This window comes from Rhinopithecus roxellana, chromosome 10, assembly GCF_007565055.1.
Source record: "Rhinopithecus roxellana isolate Shanxi Qingling chromosome 10, ASM756505v1, whole genome shotgun sequence".
NCBI lineage: Eukaryota > Metazoa > Chordata > Mammalia > Primates > Cercopithecidae > Rhinopithecus > Rhinopithecus roxellana.
The window spans coordinates 15,533,776-15,556,347 of NC_044558.1; the positions used below are offsets into that span (position 1 = coordinate 15,533,776).

Here is a 22,572-nt window from a genome sequence, read left to right on the forward strand (position 1 = left end):
GTTTAGCATAGTGTCAGGGACAGAGCCAGGTACATGGTAGGGGCTAAACACATTCAGGTTTTTTGTTTTCCTTTCTATTTAATAACAAGTTGAACACAAGCTTATAGTAATTTTTTTAAAATTTAAATTCTGCCTAATTCCCATAAAACTAGTCAGGTCCCATTCATGTTATTTATCATCTGGTTACTACAAAGGATTCTCTTCAAGTAACAAGTCCTCTTCTGAACACGTAGGTTTTGCATCTAAAGTCCCTTGTTTACAATTCCTGAACATCTTAGACTTCTGTTCTCAAATCCAGGGTATGAAAGGGAGGGCAGGATGAATAGAAAGCAAGTTACAATCGGAAGTGTGATCTCTTAGGCAGTCCCCACCCCCTCCTTGTTTTATTGCCCATCTTTCTTTCCTACAGTTCCTACCATGTCCACATCAAAGTGGACATCATCTATCTCCTTCCTTTCTGATTTTCCTCTAATCCTTCTTCCTTCCTTCCTTCCTTCCTTCTTTTCTACTTCCTTCCATAAATATTTATTCAATGATTATAATATGCAAGGCTCTGTGCTCCTCCAGGGACACAGACATGAATACAGAATATGGGCTCTGAAGAAATTATGCACAGGGTACCTAGGAAGCTCAAAGGAGAAATAACTTACTTGTCCTGAAGGTTAGTAAAACCATCTAAAAGGAGCTCTTGTGCTACTCTTTGTTAATATGAAAAGCACTAGGGTATTATGTATTACCTGGCCAAAAAAAAATTAAAAAATTTTTAAAAAGCTGGTATCAAGAGCGAGTATTCCAATAATAGCAGCATGATAAAATTGAGTGATTTTCCCACAAATAATAATTATAAAACTGTATAAAATTATTTAAAGCAATGATTTGAAGATACTAGGAATGACCAAAGGCAGGGAGAAACAGAACGTTAGTACAGCATTGGTTAAGATGGAGTATGAGGCTTCCTTGCCTGCATGTATTCCTAAACCCCTGATATGAACTGAATTCTGTTTCCTCGAAATTCATATGTTGAAGTCTTAACCCATAGTACCTGAAAATAGACTATACTTGGATACAGAGCATTAAAAAGGTAATTAAGGTCAACTGAGGTCTTATGGGCAAACTCTAATTCAACATGACCGGTGTCCTTAGAAGAAGAGGAAGTGGGCCGGGGGCAGTGGCTCGCGCCTGTAATCCCAGCACTTTGGGAGGCCAAGGCAGGTGGATCACGAGGTAAGGCGATCGAGACCATCCTGGCTAACGGTGAAACCCCATCTTTACTAAAAATACAAAAAATTAGCCAGGTGTGGTGGTACACACCTGTAGTCCCAGCTACTTGGGAGGCTGAGGCCAGAGAATCACCTGAACCTGGGAGGTGGAGGTTGCAGTGAGCTGGGATCATGCCACTGCACTCCAGCCCGGGTGACAGAGTGAGACTCCATCTCAAAAAATAAAAAAATAAAAACATAAATTAGAAAAAAACAGGAGGTGATGTCAGGTATATGCACACACAGAGAAAAGGCCATGTGAGAACACAGTGAGAAGGTGGCCATCTGTAAGTCAAAGAGATAAACCAAACCTGTCAATATCTTGATCTGGGACTCTTAGCCTCTAGAACTGGGAGAATAATTAGTTTCTGGTTGTTTAAGCCACCCAGTCTTTGTCATGGCAGCCTTAACAAACTAATATATAGCCCATACCCAACTTTAGTTATGGAAAACTACAGTCGTTCTGGTTTGAAATGGTGAGGTCAAAGTCTAGTGTTGCAGAACAGCTGAGAATTTAAGAGGAAAATTTTGGGAGCAAGAGAACTACAAGAGCAGAGATTCAAAATCTGAATATGAACCCTGTCCAGTTCCCTGACTGACCACTAACTGTGCATGAATGTGGGAAACGCCAGGGAGCCCAGGGTGAAAACAGAAAGAAATGAGAAGGTTTTCCCTTGTAAGACAGAATTGCTCTAGAATTGAGATAAGTGAGTTTACTGCCAGGGTTCCCAACGCGTATGCAGCTCAAATTCCTCAAGCTGTCAGAGGACAAAGGTAAGAACTGGAAAACCAAATGGGAATATAGGGGAAACCTTAGGATCAAGGAAATCACAAAGACAGTTAGCTCTATAATATGAATATGAGCTGCCAACATCTTTCACTGGCTGCTAAATTACACAGATGCAGGAGCAACCTCCAGAGGACCAGGTTGAAGCAGCAGCTGGAAGTAAGCAACACTGAGGAAGGACATTGGTTGCTGCACACTGTGCAGGTGACATACATTGAAGTTTGAGTGCAAGCAAGGTAATTGCCTGTTAAAAACAAAAAGTGAAACAAGTGACTTCAGCAAGATGTCTGACTAGAGGTGCCTAACATTCATTTCCCCACAAAAAAAAAGAACCAAAATGGTGAATAAACAGCTATATTTTGACTAGAGTATCCAAAGGAGAACACTAAAGTGTTCCAAAGGAGTACAATAAGGGAGTTGCAGAGACCCAGTGGAGCATGGAGACTTGGGATGGCTGCATAAAAAAAAGAGTGAAACATTCTGCCTTTGCCACTCCGTCTTCCCAGTCAGGATTGGTATGAAACCAGGAGGCAGTCTCCCTATGGAGAAAAAGTGAGCAGGAGAACTCCCAGCAATCTCCATTAAAGATGCAAACACTTAGTCTTTGCTGCTTGAGAATTCTGCAGTTTTCACAAACCATGAACCCATTCTAGGGAGCTGCCTGGCATTCACATGGCTGTATTATAAAGAATGAGCCCACACTGTGCCACCTTCTCCTCTGTGATCTAAGCTGCTGAGGTACAGCACCATCTTGAGACCGGCGCCACTACTACAGTGCACTGTGCTCTGGAGGGCCAGTAACCACTGTTTGTTTCTCCCCATCCTGAGGCTCTGCTGCAAGTACACTGTGCTTGTAAACAGTAGCACACCACTCACCAGTCGAGCAGCTACTGTTTCCTATCCACCAGGAATATGCTGCCTAGGAGGCACTCCATCTTCCCCATCCCTGTGGCTGCAGCACCTCAACCTCAATAACTCAGAGCACAGGCCCAGCGAAACAGCCATCACCTTGGTGCCTGAGCCCATGTGGTGTCCTGACCCCCAAGGAACAGATGATCCTACCCAGCAGGGAGGCCACACCTTACCCTGAAGGAGCAGTCCCTATGTACTTGTGTGTAACAGCCTGGCACTCCTGCCCCCAGAGGAGAGACTGTGTCTAATCCTATTGGAGTAGGCCTTGTCCACACATGGTGCATGAAACAACCTGGCACCCCTGCCACCAGCAGAAAGGCCATGCATATGACTTGACAGAGCTGCCATACAAACTCCTGCAGGCTAGGATGCCACTGAGGCATCCATAGAAATTGCTAACATTGACTACAGCTGAAAAAACTGCATGGTGACTACACTCCTGCATCCACCTGGAACCAAAGCCAATGCACCCTACACAACTGACACCTTTGGACACATCTGCAGGCAAAAATCTTTCCTTATGATAACAACTCTATAAAACTGGAAGAGGCATCCATTCTATCAGATGCCCAGACATCAATGCAGGGACACAAGAAATATGAAAAAGCAAGAAAACATGACACCACCAAAAAAACACAATAACTCTCTAATAACTGACCTTAAAGAAATGGCAATTTACTAATTGCATAAAAAACATTTTAAATATGATCTTAAGGAAAATCAGTGCAATTCAAGAGAATATAGATAGGCAATTCAATAAAATCAGAAAAGCAATTCATGATATGAATAAAAAATTCAACAGAGATATCATTTAAAAAAAACTCTTGGAGATGAAGACTTTAATGAATGAAAGAAAAAATATAATGGAAACTTCCAACAGCAGACTACACCAAGCAGAATAAAGAATTTCTGAACTGAAGACAGCTCTTCATTTGAAGAGTGAAGAAAGCCTACGAGACCTATGAGACACCATTAAGCAAACACATTTTCACACTATAGAAACTTGAGGCCGGGCGCGGTGGCTCACGCTTGTAATCCCAGCACTTTGGGAGGCTGAGGCGGGCGGATCACAAGGTCAGGAGATCGAGACCATCCTGGCTAATACAGTGAAACCCCATCTCTACTAAAAACACAAAAAATTAACTGTGCGCGGTGGTGGGTGCCTGTAGTCCCAGCTACTTGGGAGGCTGAGGTAGGAGAATGGTGTGAACCTGGGAGGCGGAGCTTGCAGTGAGCCGAGATTGTGCCACTGCGCCACTGCACTCCAGCTTGGGCGACAGAGCCAGACTCCATCTTAAAAAAAAAAAGAAAAAGAAACTTGAGAGGGAGAAGAGATGGAGAAGGGCACAGAAAGCTTAACAAAATAATAGCAGAAACTTCCTAAGTTTGGAGAGAGAGATGGAGAACTCTATGCCAACAAATATGAAAACTTAGAAGAAATGAATAAATTCCTGGGCACATAAAACTTACCAAAATTGAATCACGAAGAAATAGAAAATTTGAACCGACCAATAACAAGTAATGAGATTGAATTAGTAATAAAAAGTCTTCCAAAAAAGAAAAGCCGAGGACCCAATGGCATCACTGAAGAGTTTTACAAAACATTAAAGAAGAACTAATACCAATCCTTTGAAGATTATTCAAAAGACATGAAGAGGAGGGAATATGTCCAATATCTTTCTATGAGACCAGCATCACCCTGATTCCAAAACCTGACAAGGACCCAACAAAGAAAGAAATCTATGGGCCAATATCCCTAATAAATATAGATACAAAACTCCTCAAAAAAATATTTAAAAACTGAATTCAACAGCACATTAAAAAAAGTCACTCACCATAATAAATGGGATTTGTTCCAGGGATGCAAGGATGGTTCAATATATGCAAATCAATAAACATAATACATCACATTAACAGAATCAAGAACAAACCCATGAAGGGATGTTGAATCTACTGATCTAGAAAAGACATTTAAAAAAATTCAACATCCCCTCATGATAAACACTCTCAACAAAATAGATATACAAGAAAGGTAACTCAACACAATAAAGCCCATATATAACAAATTCACAGCTAGCATCATACTGAATGGGGAAAAGTTGAAAGCTTTTCCTCTAAGATCTGGAACAAGACACAAATGCCCCACTTTTATTTAACATGATACTGGAGGTCCTAGCCAAAGCAATGAGGCAAGAGAAAGATAAAAAGGGCATCCAAATTGAAAAGGCAGAAATCAAACTGTCCCTGCTTCCAAATGACATAATCTTATATAGGGAAAACCCTGAAAACTTCACCAAAATACTATTAGAACTAATAAGTAAATTGAGTACAGTTGCAGGATACAAAATAAATATACAAAAATCTATAACATTTCTATATGGCAATAGTAGACAATCAGAAAAAAATTAAGCAATTCCATTTACTACAGCTACAAAAACAAACACTTAACTAAGGAGGTGAAAGATCTCTATGATGAAAACTATAAAATGTTGACAAAAGAAATGAAGAGGATACAAATAGAAAGATATTCCATGTTTAAGGATTTGAGGAATATTTTTTAAAATGTCCATACTAATCAAAGCAATATACAGATTCAGTGCAAGCTCTATTAAAATACCAATGACATTCTTCATAAAAAGAGAAAAAAATCTTTAAATTTGTATGGAACCTCAAAAGACCCCAAATAGTCAAAGCAATCTTGAGCAAAAAAAAAACAAAACTGGAAACATCACACTACCTGGCTTCAAAATATACTACAAAGCTAAATAACCAAAACAGCATAGTACTGGCATAAAAATAGACATATATACTAATGGGACAGAATAAAAAATACAGAAATACATTCACACACTTACAGCAAATTGATTTTTGGCAAAGAAACTAAGAACACACATTGGAAAAAATTCTCTTTGATAAATGGTGCTCGGCAAACTGGATACCTACATGGAGAGGAATGAAACTAGACCCCTTGCTGGGTATTTATCCAAAGGAAATGAATTAAGTATGTTAAAGAGATGTCTACACTCTCATGCTTATTGCAGCACTATTCACAATAGTCAAGGTATGGAATCAACCTAAATGTCTGTCAACAGATGACTGGATAAAGAAAATGTGATACATATATGTATAATGGAATACTATTCAGCCATGAAAAGAATCGAATTAGGTCATGTGTGGCAATGTGGATGATCCCTCAGGGCATTTTGTTAAATGAAATAAGCCAGGCACAGAAAGACAAATACTGCACAATCTCACTCAGATTTGGAATCTATAAAAGCCAATCTCATACAAGTGTAGAGTAGAACAATGCTTACCAGCAGCTGGGGAGGGTAGGTAAGGTTGGAAAGGTTTAATCAACAGGTACAAAATTACAGTTAGATACAAGGAAAAAGTTCTGGTATTCTATTGCACAGTAGGCTTACTATAGTTAACAATATTATATTATATATTTCAAATAACTAAAAGAGATTTTTGAATGTCCTTACCATTAGAAAGTGATAAATGTTTGAAGTGAGGAATATTCTAAATACCATGATTTGTTCACTACACAATGTATACATGCATTAAAACATCACACTGTATCCTATAAATATGTACAATTATATGTCAATTAAAAATAAAATAAAACATAATTCTCAAAAATACACATTCAGAGACACTATGGTGTGCTATTTTTCAAGTCCACATTTCAACCAAAAATTACCAGGCACAATAACAATATTGAATTACATATTTCAAAATAACTACAAAAGAGGATTTTGAATGTTCTTACCATAAGGAACTGATAAATGTTTGTGGTGAAGAATATACTAAATATATATATACATTGTGTAATGATCAAGTCATGGTATTTGGTATATTTGTCACCTCAAAAGAAAAAGTAAAATATGACCCCACACTTAAGTCACTGGAAACTGTTTCCAAGTAGGCCTTGATATTGGGTTTAGTGGAAAAAGACAAAACAGGAAAATATGGTATTAAGATTTACCAGAGAAGGAATCTCAACATAAAATTAGAAATTAAAAAAAGAACAAAACTGAAATTCTAGACCTGAAAAGTACAGTAAATGAAATGAAAAATTCACTGTATACTTCAACAGTAAATTTGAGACGGCAGAAGAAGGAATTAGAAAACTTGAAGATTATGGCTGGGCACGGTGGCTCACGCCTGTAATCCCAGCACTTTGGGAGGCCAAGGCAGGTGGATCACCTGAGGTCAGGAGTTGGAAACCAGCCTGGCCAACATGGTGAAACTTCGTCTCTACTAGAAATACAAGATCAGCCAGACGTGGTGGCACATGCCTGTAATCCCAGCTACTTGGGAGGCTGAGCCAGGAGAATCGCTTGAACCTGGGAGGTGGAGGTTGCAGTGAACTGAGATTGCGTCACTGCACTCCATCCTGGGCAACAAGAGTGAAACTCCATCTCAAAATAAATAAATAAAATTTAAAAAGAAAAAATAAACAAAGAAAACCTGAAGATAGAAGATTAATGGGAATCAACCAATCTGAAAAACAGAGAGAAAAAAAAAACAAACTAAATAAAATTTACAAAGCCCCAGAGACTTGTGCAAAAATGTATAGCATCTGATGGATAATTGACTGGAGTCCCAGAGGAAGAAGAGAGAGAAAAGAGGAAAAAATATGTGAAGCTATAAGTGGTGAAAAAGCCCTACCTTTAATGAAAAACATTAATTTACAGTTCCTATCAGCACAACAAACTTAAAATAACCACAAAGAAGACTAGAGTTAGCCCACCAGAAAGCTGAAGTCACCAAAAATCTAAATGCAGAAAAAAATTAGAGCAGAAAATAATATAATTAACAGCTTACTTCTCAACACACACACACACACACACACACACACACACACACACACACACACATGCACGCACACTTCTTGTTTTAATTTTTTAAAAGACAGTAAGTTTTTAAGTAAAAAATCTTAACACCATATTGGTGTATTTATAACATACATAGATGTAGCATATATATGACAACAATAGCATAAAGGATGGAAGGCACTAAATGGGATAATTACCATTTTAGGTTCCTATATACTTTTTAGTAGACATAATTGCTTATTAACTTTACATAAATTGTGATGAGTTCAAGATGCATATCACAAGCCCCAGGGACAACAATTTTAAAAATGCCAATAAATATAGCTAGAAAGCCAACTAGAGTATTAAAATATAGACTATTTTGTTAGAAAATCTTTGTTAAAATGTTTAACACAAAAGAAGACAGGAAAGGAGGAACAGAGAAACAAAATAAAGATGAAATGAACTAAATAGTGAAATGGCAGACTTAAATCTAAATATATAAATATTTACAGTAAATGTAAATGGACCAAACACTTCCATCAAAAGTAAGAGACTCAAACTTGATAGAAAAGAAAGCAAAATGTACTAATTATCTGTCTACAAAAGACATACAGCAAACACAAAACCACAAATAGTTTGAAAGTAAAGACATTCCATTTGTGATAGCAAATTAAAATATGCTTTGATTCACACTTGAACCTGAAAGCAGGAATGCCTACATTAATTGCTACATAAAAACAGCCATCAGGCAGGCGGATCACAAGGTCAGGAAATCGAGACCATCCTGGCTAACACGGTGAAATCCCATCTCTACTAAAAATACAAAAAATTAGCCGGGCGTGGTGGCAGGCCCCTGTAGTCCCAGCTACTGGGGCGGCTGAGGCAGGAGAATGGCATGAATCCGGGAGGCGGAGCTTGCAGTGAGCCAAGATCGTGCCACTGCACTCCAGCCTGGGCAACAGCAAGACTCTGTCTCAAAAAAAAAAAAAAAAATGTATGGTGGTTTATTTTTATAATATACATATATATACTATGAAACATGAAAAAAATCATTAACACATGTGAGTAAATTGAACTAAAAATAAATACAAAGAATAACACATCATGACTAAGTGAGGATTAACTCAGGAATTTCAAGTGGTTTAACATCTGAAAATCAATCAATGTAACTCATCATATTAATACAGGAAAAACTTCGTATAATCCTTTCAACAGTTGCTGAGAAGGAATTCAGAAAAATGCAACACTCATTTATTGATAAAAATATTAAATAAAGTAGGAAGAGCAGGGACCTTCCTTAACATTACAAAGGGCATCTACAAAGAATCTGCAGTTAACATCATACTTAATGGTGAAAGACAATACTTTTCATCCCAGGTCAGGAATTGGGCAAGGATTTCCATGCTCACCACTTACGGTCTCCGTTATTCTGGAGGTCTTCTCCAGCACAATCATACAAAAAAAAACAAAGACATACAAGGGATGGGAGAAGTCAGACTGTCTTTAGAGATGACATGATTGTATATATAGAACATCCTAAGGAATCTATAAAAAAAGCTATTAGAAGTGATATGTGAACTTAAAAAGATCTCAGGATAATAATGTACAAAAAAGGTATACTATATTGTGGTAGTTTTCAAATTTCCACAACTTATGTGGCACCCTTCTCTTTAAAAGGTGGATTCTAATTCCCTTTCCTTGAATGTGCGCTGGTCATAATACCTTGCTTCTAATTAATAGAACCTGGTGGAAGTGAGTGTTGACGTCTGAGGTGAGGTCACAATAGCCATTACTATTTCTGCCTCGTTCTTTTGGATGGCTTGGTCTGGAGGAAGTCAGGGGTCTTGCCATGAAGGACACTCAAGCAGTTCTGAGGAGAGGCCCAAGTGAAGAGGAACGAATTGCCTGCACCACCCTGTCAGCTATGTTAGTAAGTCGCTTTAGAAGCCCATACTCCAGTCTCAGTTAAGCTATCAGAGATTTCAGCCCTTCAGTCTTTGAAGTCTTCCAGCTGAGGCCCCAGTCATAGTAGAGACAGATTATCCTCACTGTGCCCTATCTAAATTCCTGATCCACAGAAACCATGAGTAACTAAATCATTATTGTTTTTAGCCACTAATTTTTGGAGCAATTTGTTATGTAACAATGGGTAATCAATAAATATACATGAGAACAAACAACTGAAAAAAGAATTTTAAAATATCTTGATTACAGGAGCATCAAACATAACTTAGGATTTAACTTACTTAAAGGTATGTAAGACCTAAATACTGAAAACTACATAATATGACTCAAATTAAAGACCTAAATAAACAAATAGATTATATTAGTGGATTGGAAGACTCAATGTTGTTGACAAGTGAATTTTCTCTGAATTGGTTAAAACTATCAGATCTTTGTGCTGAGGTCTTCACACAGTTGTATTGGCTGCCATTTCAGTGCCATCGTATTCTAGTGATTTATCTCTTTGTCTTACCTCCTTGATTATTGATTTGTATTGCCAAAATAAGTACGTGTACGGGGAGGGCTAGTGCAGGGCTTCTACCTTCCTTACTTAGCCTCAGTAGTTGCTAGGCAAAACAGACCATGTATTCAAAACCCTTCTTGTTAGGGACAGAAACTTCTAGAACAAGGCTATTCAAAGTCACTTTTTTGGGGGTATCCAGTGCCTCAGGCAAGTGTTTTTGTTTGTTTGTTTGTTTTAACAGGACCCCTGCCTATACAAACAATTTGATTAAAAACATATATTTAAAAATTCATAGGTACATGTGAGGTATGATGATTTATCATTGAAGATTTAGGATGGTGGGCAGAGAAAGGCACTCTGTTTTGTCTATTGTCCAATCAGTGCATGTGAAGATTCTTTATAGTATCCAGGTACCATCTCTTTGTATTCTTTATTATTAAATGCATTCTTCCTGGCTAAGTTTCTATTTTTTGTCATGAGAAAAAGGTAGCAATACTGTTATTACAAAACCATGACTTTTTGGAACCTGTTTGTATTCAAACAACACAGATCTCCTTGCCTCTGCAGTTCCCTAACACCATTCTCTTAATGACTCTGCAACAACTATCATGCCACCTGTGAATCCTGGCTTCTAATGACTCAAAAATCCTTGTTATGCTTTGTTAATGTTGATCACAAATGCAAATCTTACCAGAGTGTTAAAAAAATTGTGAATGATACTTTTATGGTCACTAAAGCTACACTGGGAATTTTACAGCGTAAACATAGATCAACATGTTTTCTGTTGGACTCTTTAGGCTAATTGCTGCCTCCCTAGAATGTAATCTCTTTGTTGTTGTTGTTGTTGTTGTTGTTGTTGTTGTTGTTGTTGCTGCTGTTGTTGAGATGAGGCCACACTTTGTCCCCCAGGCTGAAGTGCAGTGGTGCTATCTTGGCTCCCTGCAACCTCTGCTTCCATGGCTCAAGCTGTTCTTCAGCCTCAGCCTCCCAAGCAGCTGGGATTACAGGCATAAGCCACCAACGTTTGGCTAATTTTTTTGTATTTTTGCAGAGACGGGGTCTTGCCATGATGCCCATGCTGGTCTTGAACTCCTGAGCTTAAGACAATCCACCTGCCTTGGCCTCCCAAACTGCTGGGATTACAGGCATGAGCCTGCTTAGCCCGTTTAAATGTTAAGTGCATGTACTTGAAAGTAGGTACATAAGAAGATAAAAGAATAGGCTCAAAGCCCCAGGAAAATTTAAGCGAAGTCTTCATAATTTAAGTCTTCACAATTTAAGTCAATTCAAGTCTTCATGAGCCTGATCTCTTTTCATGCTGAACCCTCCCCCACCTTCACTCCTCACCCACGGGTACCAGTGGGCAGGATAGGTGAGAAGCCTGTAAGCCAAGCTGGAAGAGCTGTCCCAATCCCACAAGAAAAATCCATCTGTTTTAAGACTGACTCAAGGCAGTAGGAAGTCACATCATCAACTGCAGCAAAAGATTTGCTACAAAGGCCCGTTTGTGTTGTAGAGCAAGGTTCTCAAAAGGCCTCAGAGGGGCCAGGCCTAGCCCACCCCAAGGACTGCCTGACACACGGTGCACAGCTGCAGGGGTGAGGAGGCCACCACACGGGCCAGATGTGGAGCTCATAGGTCGAAGTTCGCTTTCGCTTTACTGTCCTCCCCTGCTGCATGCTGAAACCCAAGGGTAAGAGGTGGCTTTCAGTAGCATAGATCCCTGAACATATGCTCTGACGTGAGAGCCACCCCAGCTCATTGTGACCGCCATTCTGACAGCTAGGTTATGCACCATCTTGCAAAAAATATATACTGTGAGGGCCAACTAGAGGAATCTGCTTACCAGGACCAGGCCATAGGCTTGAGTCCCAGAGCTCCTTGGGGCATCTTGTTGAACCCATGTGTGGGCAGGAGTGGAGAAGAGCCCCCAGATAGGGAGATATGGGACAAAGGCTCATGTGCATTGTTTTCTGGGCTCAAGAAGCTGACCTGGATGGCTCAGCCATCTTGGTCAGTCTTGGGTACTAGAGGGGGATTTAGAAATTTTCTGGAAAGGAGCTTTCTAAACTGGATGCCCAGAGACACAGGTCAAGATACTGCCAGCCTGGCCGGTCTCAGGATGCTGGAGGGGGATTTAGGTAATTTTCAGGAAGGTAATTCCAAGCTGGGAGGGTGGGGGTTCCTGTGCCCAGACCTAAGGGTGGTACTGAGGTTATCAGCACTTGATATACTTTGGTATACTTTTGACCTTCCCTGGGTATTGCATGTTAGCCTCTTTAGGTGAAATAATTTCCTCAGTCTCCACTTTGTATTTTTAGAAAAGACTAAAAAAGACCAAGCCTGTTAAACAACCAAATCACCTTAAATTCTTTCTAAATTAATACAAATTACTCTGTTTTCTTAACCTATAACCACCTCTATTTTTATGGAATGAACAGAGGCTCTGGTGAACGTACAGCATGAGACTGGCTTCAATACGTTTGGGCATACTGAAGGCAGCAAATCCTTTTGTATTATTGATCAATGTGAAGGATTACCATTGTTCCTTCTATTCTCCCATGCTAGAGTACAATTTGGGGAGTGTCCTGACAATTCTTATTAGGTAATTATCCCTCAAGGATTCTTGCAAGGACAACAGGAGGACACATAACGTTGTGTTGTGTTTCAGTAATTCAGCAGTCATATTTGTTATCCTCTTGAAGAGGGATTATCAAGCTTCCATCCATATGCTGATTGACCATTTACAAAATATGGTGGTTTGAATTGCCTGGATTATTGCACCAGCCTTCTCAATGTTCTGCTGGCAGCCTCTCTTGTCCTCCTCTAATGGGCCAGATAATCCACAAGTGCAAATCTACTCATGTGCCTTTCACTTGTCACTTTAGGGGCCTCATGTCGTGCCTCATTCCCTCTCTCTGGCCTTCTTCATGCTGTCTCTTGCCCATATACTGTTTGTTCCTCAAGGAACTTTCTACCACTGTATCCCCATTGGGCTTGGCTAAATTATCTTGGTTTTGTGCCTCGACTTAAATTTTCCTTTCTCTTAGCTTTCTCAATGTTCCCAGACTAGTCTTTCTCTTATTACAAAAATCACACTCTAATGTCATTTTTTTTTATTGGCCTCTACTTCTCAACAGAAAGTAAACTGTGACAGTAGGAATTGTGTCTATGCCAGTCTCCATCAACAATCCTTTGCCTAGCCCAATTTAACAGAAAATTGTTGATGAATAAACTATATAATGTTTACAACTTTATGAAGCAAGCAATCTATTAGCCTCATTTTACAGCGAGAAAGATATGGCTCACCAAAGTAAAGCAGTTGGACTTCATACGTTGAAAGAGTTTAGCAGCTGTCCAAGCTCTGACTTTTTCCTTCCTACAAACCTCAGAAAACACACAAAAATACCCCGTCTTGAAGCTTTAGCGTTTTTCATGGCAATGATCTTGATGGTCACTCCAAAAAATATAACAGGAAGGCCATGATGTGTTGTAAAAGGTGGATAGGAGCATATGAAATTCTCAGAATTCTCTGTATCTTTAGCATGATGGTAGTTGTAGCATCCCAGTTACCATCATCTCTAACGTGCCTCAGCCAAGTCAGGAATGTTTCTTGAGTTGATCTGTATGTTCTGACTCAGGAATTCTTTTCATTTGTTTTTAATTTTTATATTGCCTCCATTTAATGTTAATACAAACATACAAACTGTTATGTCAACACAAGTTATTTGCTTAATTCCTAATTAACTTCACTTCCATCCTCTTTTTTCCAATCTTATTGAGGCATAATTGACAATAAAAATTGTATATATTCAAGGTTTACATGATGTTTTGATACACCTATACATTGTGAAATGATTTCCACAATCCAACTAATTAACATATTCAGCACCTCACATAGCTACCTTTGTGTGTCATGTGTGTAGTGAGAATACTTAAGATCTACACTCTTAGCAAATTTCAAAAACACAGTACATTATTCTCAACTGCTGACTCAGGAATTCTTAATATCCTTGCACAGATCTTGAAGAGCCTCCAGGCTCTGCGTTCTTTGATTAAAAAATAACTTGACATTCCTAACCTATTCAACCTACCATGGCACTCCTCCATCAAAGAAAAACAAGGAAGCCATCCAGCTTTGTTCTGGACTCAGCAGCTAAGATGGCATGAGCTTCATCGCAAAGCATAGTTCTATGTCATGTCTATTCGATGAATCCAGTGTTGCTGGTCCCTTAATAAAATAATTTGTAACATAAATGAGACTGCACATGTTTTGCCTGTTTGGTGCTGAGAACAAAGCTGCCCAGTTAGAGAAAATATGAATCCCACTGTTCCATTGGCTCCTGTAAAAATGTCTTGGGGTATATATAAAAGTGTCTTTTGCTCTCTTGGAGTTTCAATTGCTCCAAAAAGTTCTACATATTATCTATGATATCTATTTGTGTATCTCATCTGGAAGGATACATATGCAAATGTTAACAGGATTATACATTTCATAAGAAAATCTTCCATGACCTTCTGCATCACTACCTCTGGGGTCCAGGACTGTTAACACTACTGGAGAGCACTGTATTTCACAGAGATTTCAAAGCAGTGCACACAACATCTGAATGTTGCATTTTATCACAAAGATGAGAAAGAGGAAGAATACTGGACTGCTCTGTCTCTTGCTGTCCTTAAATGTCAGTGTAATAGAATGTGAAAGAATCAAACACAGTCTAACTCAGAGAGAGGAGTCCCTAGTCCCCCTCAATGCTAAAACAACTAAGCAAACTAAGACAAAGATGAAATCAAAGTGGTTTCAAAGAAAGGATCAGGTCACAAGGACAGAGAAATACTGGGTTATGCCCTTGGTCAGAATTCCTGATAGGGGCTGGACATGATGGCTCACACCTTAATCCCAGCACTTCGGGAGGCTGAGGCTGGAGGACCACTTGAGCCCAGGAGCTTAAGACCAGCCTGGACAATGTAGCAAGATCCAATCTAAATAAAATAAATGTTTTTAAATTAGCCAGACATGGTGATGTGTGCCTGTAGTGTCAACTACTTGGGAGGCTGAGGCGAGAGGATCATTTGAGCCCTGGAGGTCAAAGCTGCAGTGGGCTATCGTTGTACCGCTACACTCCAGCCTGGGTGATAGGGTGAGACCCTGACTCTGAAAATAAAAAGGAATTTCTGATAGGAAGACCAAACATATTCTGACAAAGGTAGATAGATATGACAGGTGTTTGGTATAACCACCCCATAAGTTACAGATATGTAATTAAAGGTCATGTTGGTTACAGTGTATCCAGTTGAACTCTTAGATGTTTAGTGTTTTCTCCTTGACTTTGCTCTTAATGTTTCCTGAGGAGGCTGGGGCTAACACATGCTAACACACACCCTTTGTTGGATTTACAGAGTGAGTTCTGTTTTTTTGAATACATGGTTTTTTATCTTAAGTTGGAGGATCTGGAAATTCTTGGATGGAGAACAGATAGTGAAAGCTGATCCTTGCCTCCTTTCCATGGGTCATATGTTTGCTACAATTGTTTCCACTTTCTCTCTCTCTTTTTTTTTTTTTTTCCTTGAGACGGAGTCTCGCTCTGTCGCCCAGGCTGGAGTGCAGTGGCGCGATCTCGGTTTATTGCAAGCTCCGCCTCCCGGGTTTACGCCATTCTCCTGCCTCAGCCTCCCGAGTAGCTGGGACTACAGGCGCCCACCGCCACAGCTGGCTAAATTTTGTATTTTTAGTAGAGACGAGGTTTCACCGTGTTAGCCAGGATGGTCTCAATCTCCTGACCTCATGATTCGCCAGCCTCAGCCTCCCAAAGTGCTGGGATTACAGGCATGAGCCACCGCGCCCGGCCTCCACTTTCTGTTTTCTTAAACCAGACCTGCTTTATTCATTTACATCACCTGCCTGTTGCCTTTAGACCCAGGAATTTGCAACCTCTCTTCTACTGGGACTGTCCTCCCGTCCATCTCTACTTCTTCAAATTCTAGCCATCCTTCATGGTCTATCTCAAAGGTCATCCTCTCTTTCCTTTCCCCAACAATCAGATGTGAGTCTCACCCCCTTGGAATGGACAACATTGGTTACATTTCTTTTATAGTACATACAGTATTCAGTAATATTATTACTCTTATTCATATTACACTTTATATTGTCCTCCAGACTATAATGTAAGGTTTATAAACTTACACATTCATTCATCCATTCATTTGGCAATTTATTAAGTACTCGATGCCACACACTAAGGTTAAGTGCTATGGATATTGCAGTAAATAAAAGAAACACTACAGGCCCTCCAGGTGGTACCTGAGTATGTCTTCATTGCTTCTGCTGCAGAGCCTAGCAAAGTGTCTTGTACTTGATACATACTCAGTTGGTATTTGTTGAAATAAATTTAGATGTAGCCATTTACATTTACAAAGTGGCTTCTATTTGCCAATTCTAGTAACCTTGTTTATGTCATTCTATTAAATAAAAGTATTTGAGCTATATTTCTTCAAAAGCACTCTGAAAATCAGATTGTTTGTTAATATATACTAACCATTCAACATGTCTTCTCCCATTGCAGTTAACACAGATTCACTAAGGCTTTATCCGGGAATAGTACTCAAAGTGCTCAGATGTTTCTTTAAATTCATTTACCTGGGTAACTGCTGAAAGAGAGGCGACTACTGCTGGTATCTTTATCTTTGATGTTGAAGTCCCAGTGTTTATATATCCTGAGCATGGCTGCGTACGTGTACCAGCTTGAGTGAGCAAAAAGGATGTTCTCAAACCCAGGAAGAACCTACAGCCAGAATCATAGTGGATTACACAGATGTGCATAGCTAACTGACTGCAATTGTCTTAAGTGTAAGAGGCATACAGGGATTGTGCCCTTTCAGGTAAGTGTTTATTGCTATATTGATTACTGAAAAATATGGCCAAGGAGTCAAGATTAACCTTTAATGTGGCCCCAAACAGACTCTTCCTTCTAACATTCAACATGGAAGACTCTAGCTGGGCATGGTGGCTCACGCTCAAAATCCCAGCACTTTGGGAGGCCAAGGCAGGCGGATCACTTGAGGTCAGGAGTTCGAGACCAGCCTGGCCAAAATGGTGAAACCCTGTCTATACCAAAAAAAAAAAACAAGAAAAATTAACCAGGCATGGTGACACACCCCTGTAGTCCCAGCTACTTGGGAAACTGAGGCAGGAGAATCGTTTGAACCTGGGAGGCAGAGGTTGCAGTGAGGCGAGATCACACCACTGCACTCCAGCCAGAGCATCAGAGTGAGACTCCAGCTCAAAAACAAAACAAAACAAAAAAACAAAATGGAAGATTCTAGAAGGTGGAAGTGGCAGGTGCACACAGCATGGGAGGAATGGTGGAAGACATAGATGTAACATCATGTACTTAAAATTCTCTCCATCAAAGTTACTTCCAGTTCTTAACTTCTAGAAGAACCCACGAGCTGATATACTGTTATAGCCAGGGGTGAGGAGATGTTGCTACACTTGGGCGCTATATAGAAAAAGTCTATATGAACAAGAACAAGGCAAAAGGAGCTGCTATGTCTTACCTTAATAAGAGCGGAGCAATGTCCCATGTCCCATCTCTTAAAAACCTTTAGGCTGCTGTTTTTTGTGGGAGAGAGTGAGGGAATCAGATCCAATAGATCTCCAACAGCATTCAGGAACTGAATCTGGAACAAGGTCATTGGCTAGGAAAGGACAAAGACTGCACTTAACATCGATTTGTGACAGACATCTTTTCCTGTTTTTCCTCTTGTTAGGGTCCCATTAAATTATTCCCTTGTAGTCTGTGTGCGGTGGCTCACGCCTGTAATCCCAGCACTTTGGGAGGCCGAGGTGGGTGGATCACAAGGTCGGGAGACCGAGACCATCCTGGCTAACATGGTGAAACCCCGTCTCTACTAAAACTACAAAAGTTAGCCGGGCGTGGTGGTGGGCGCTGTAGTCGCAGCTACTCAGGAGGCTGAGGCAGGAGAACCGCTTGAACCCAGGAGGTGGAGGTTGCAGTGAGCCAAGATCACGCCACGGCACTCCAGCTGGGTGACAGAGCGAGACTCCATCTCAAAAAAAAAAAAAAAAAAAAAATTTAGTTTTGAAGGGTCTCTTATGCTAGATTTTTATTGTAGCTTATAAAATAATTTTTATGGCTTTATAGTTTAGAAGAGCTGTTTTGGCGTGTTTTGATAACCACGGAATTTGAGAGTGGCTCCTTGGAGAGTAAAGTAGAGCTTTCTGTTTGCACTCTACAGCAGTGCTTCTCAACCTCAGCACTATTGACATTTTGAGCCAGTTAATACTTTCTTTTCGGTTGTTGTGCATTGTGAGATGTTTAGCATCATTCCTGGCCTCTACCCACTAGGTATCAGTGGCAGCTTCCCAGTTTTGGCAACCAAATATGTCTCCAAGACATTGCCAAGTGTTCTCTGGAGAGAAACCACTCTTAGACAAGAACCACTGCTATACAGCAAAAACATTCAACTAAGAAGCTTTTGGGTTTGATTGTGTGTTTACTGTAAGACCAACTGACTGGCCAGCATTAACTTTGAAGCAATTATCAGATTGTACTTGAACATGAATTTGTGTAAACTGGAGAGCACTGCTCCAGGAAGATTCAGTCTGCTGGAGCAGGTCCAGGTTAGGCATCAACAAATTGGTTTTGGAGTAGAGGTGGTGGGAAGACAAACACAAATAACATTTTAACCGAAAAACTAAAACCAAAGCAAAAACTCAATCCAATTTTTATTTATATAAATATCATCTCTGTTTTGTTTGTTTGAATAAGTTATGCATTTATTATTCAAGATTTAAAAAATTATAATAATGTTTATAGCAGAAAGTCTCCTCCTTTACCTGTTCTCCATTTGCTCGGGTACTACCATTTCTAGTTAATCATTTTGCTAGTTTTTTTGCATATACTGCCAGTTTTTTGATTTTTTATTTTTCCCTATTGGCACCGTGATCTTGGATCCAGAGTTTTAAAAATGTCTTGTAAATACAATTTTTTTTTTTTTTTTTTTTTTTTTTTTTTGAGACAGAGTCTGGCTGTGTCGCCCAGGCTGGAGTGCAGTGGCCGGATCTCAGCTCACTGCAAGCTCCGCCTCCCAGGTTTACGCCATTCTCCTGCCTCCGCCTCCCAAGTAGCTGGGACTACAGGCGCCCGCCTCGTCGCCCGGCTAGTTTTTTGTATTTTTTTTAGTAGAGACGGGGTTTCACCCTATTAGCCAGGATGGTCTCGATCTCCTGACCTTGTGATCCGCCCATCTCGGCCTCCCAAAGGTAAATACAATTCTTAAAAACATACATGGTAGTGTGTTATATGCACTGTTGTTCACCTTGATTTTTTTTTTTTTTTTTTTTTTTGCCTTAATATCTTTCATTTAATGTTTTGGGAATGTTTTTATATTGGATGTAAAAATTGTCCTCACTCTTCTTTTTATTTTTATTATTTATTTATTTATTTCCTTATTTTTGAGACAGTTTCACTCTTGTTGCCCAGGCTGTAGTGCAATGGCACAATCTCAGCTCACTGCAACCTCCGCCTCCCAGGTTCAAGCGATTCTCCTGCCTCGGCCTCCCAAGTAGCTGGGATTACAGGTGCCCGCTACCATGCCCAGCTAATTTTTGTAGTTTTTTGTAGAGACGGGGTTGCACCATGTTGGCTGGGCTGGTCTAAAACTCCTGACCTCAGGTGATCCACCCACCTTGGCCTCCCAAAGTGCTGGGATTACAGGCGTGAGCCACCACACCTGGCCTGTCTTCACTCTTCTAAGCAGCATTCCAATGTATGGATGTTTTATAATATTTTTAACTAGTCTTTTCTTTGATGAGTTTTCAAGTGGCTTCTAGTCTTTTGCTATTATAAACAATGCCACAATAATTAATCTTGGACAGATCATTTTGCTTATGTTTGAGTCTATGTGTGGGATAAATTCCTAGAAGTGATTTAGATTTTAATAGATATTGCCAAATTGTTCTCATACGAATTGTTTAAATTATACTCTTCTGGCCGGGTGCAGTGGCTCACGACTGTAATCCCAGCATTTTGGGAGGCCGAGTCCGATGAATCACCTGAGGTCAGGAGTTTGAGACCAGCCTGGCTAACATGGTGAAATCCCATCTCTACTAAAAATACAAAAACTAGCTGGGCAGGGTGGTGCATGCTTGTATTCCCAGATATTCAAGAGGCTGAGGCATGAGAATTGGTTGAGCCCCGGATGCGGAGGGTTGCAGCTGAGATCAAGCCAATGCCCTCCCGCCTAGGCGAAAGAGCGAGACTCTGCCTCTAAATAAATAAATCAAACTCTTCCATCCTCAATAACATATTAAACATTTAGTTTATCTCGAATCTCATAGGTGCAAAACAGTATCCCACTGTAATTGATATTTGCATTTCTCTTGTTATACTGTATAATATATCCATACGTTGGAATGCTGCTTAGAAGCATAAGGACAGATGATATTACACATCTGAAAGAATAAAGATGTATACATACAATTTAAGGAAAAATAAATAAACACTGATGTAGTCAACTCAGTTTAAAAAATGGAACATCAGCAGTGCCTTAGAAGTCTCCAATCTCATCTCTCTCCTTTTCTGCCAGCGGTCAACCACCATGCTAAATTTTGTGTAGCTCATTACCTGCCACTCTATTATTTATCACCTATATATAATGTATTTATCACCTATATATATATTTTTTTTTAGGATATATTTTTTAAATTCTACCTTTTTTGAATTTGCACAAATAGAGTCATATCGTATAGGCTGGGCGCAATGGCTCAAACCTGTAATCCCAGCACTTTGGGAGGCTGAGGCGGGTAGATCATTTGAGGTCAGGAGTTCGAGACTAGTCTGGCCAACATAGTGAGACCTCATCTCTACCAAAAATACGAAAATTAGTTGGGCGTGGTGGCTCACGCCTGTAGTCCCAGCTACTTGGGAGGATGAGGCAGGGGAATCACCTGAACCCAGGAGGCAGAGGTTGCAGTGAGCCAAGATCGTGCCACCGCACTCTAGCCTGGGTGACAGAGCAAGACTCTGACTCAAAAAAAAAAGTTAGAGTCTTACTGTATGCATGTTTCTGTAACTCACTGCTTTCACTGGGCATTATTTTGACATTTATCAACATGTATGTGTATATACATACATATATACACACATATACACACAGACACAGACATGTACATGTATATATGTGCATATATATGTATATATACACACATTGGACAAAATAGACAAAAAGTTCAAAGAAAAGCTGTGCACTTAATTTTATATATATATATACACACACTGGTCAAAATAGGCAAAAAGACAGTTATGTTATATAATATACATATTATATACATATATACTGGCAAAATAGACAAAAGGTTATATAATATACATATTTCATTTATACCTATATTATCCCAGGAAACAAAATATCTACAATTTTTGGAAGTATATCAAATGGTACATTGGAAGCCTCAGTGAGTCAGTAAAGCTTTCCCGAGAATTATAATGCATATGTGTTTGTGTGGATATGTGTTTACATGAATGTTGTGGAGTGTGGGAAACATAGAACTTATATACTTAAACATCTTGTCTTAACGAGCATGTAGTCTAAAACACTAGTTTTATCAGATTAGTTAAAAACCCAGTACATTCATACCATGCTTTTTAACCTAATCCTGAGCCCAGTATTATGGGAGATTGAAAAAATACAGAAACAAGTTGGCTTACTTGTGTTTTGGGCTTGTAATTTTGTAAATTAGGTGCTAATATGACAGCTATGACAGTTCTTGTCTGTAAGGAATTTATACTGTAGTTCTACTTTGATCTGCTTCTAAACTGTAGTGTTATTTTAAAGATAACATTCAATATTCTTACCATACTGTGTAAATTCTGAGAAGCTTGTTTAAAATCCTACCTTTGTCCCTTCTAAGATAGCCCTCCTCTTTGCTCCTACGTAGAGACCATCTATTTGTGCCATCACATAGCCTGTATGTCTCCAAAATGAGTCATCCTTGTATGCTTTGATATTTTTCCGGGTCCACTTATCTTGCTTCCTGGAAGAGAAATTAGATTTGCACTACAGTCTCAATAGTTACTCATTCAAAGGTAAATCAAACCAGCATTGAGAGATTATATACTCAGACACTTATGCTAATGTGATTTAAATTCTAGATCTGGTAACACTCCAGTCACTCAAAGGATTTCAGGGAAAATTCTGATTTTTAATTTCTCCCTAGGATTTTGATTCTTCTTTCACAGCTTCTTCTGTGCTGTATCTAGAACGAAAGCACAAGTGGGATGCTGACCTACCTGTGATACG

At 39.6% G+C, this 22,572-nt stretch overlaps 1 protein-coding gene across 1 annotated transcript in view; it reads right to left on the minus strand.

Moving 5' to 3' along the window:
* Positions 1–22,572, minus strand: part of PLBD1 (phospholipase B domain containing 1) — a 65,671-nt gene that overhangs the window by 14,404 nt on the left and 28,695 nt on the right. Inside the window, exons 4-6 of the mRNA XM_010368457.2 lie at positions 22,168–22,306; positions 17,806–17,946; positions 16,886–17,030 (exon numbers count right to left, since the gene is read on the minus strand). Of these exons, the coding sequence (XP_010366759.1) occupies positions 16,886–17,030; positions 17,806–17,946; positions 22,168–22,306 (425 nt within the window). The remainder of the gene's footprint in view (positions 1–16,885; positions 17,031–17,805; positions 17,947–22,167; positions 22,307–22,572) is intronic.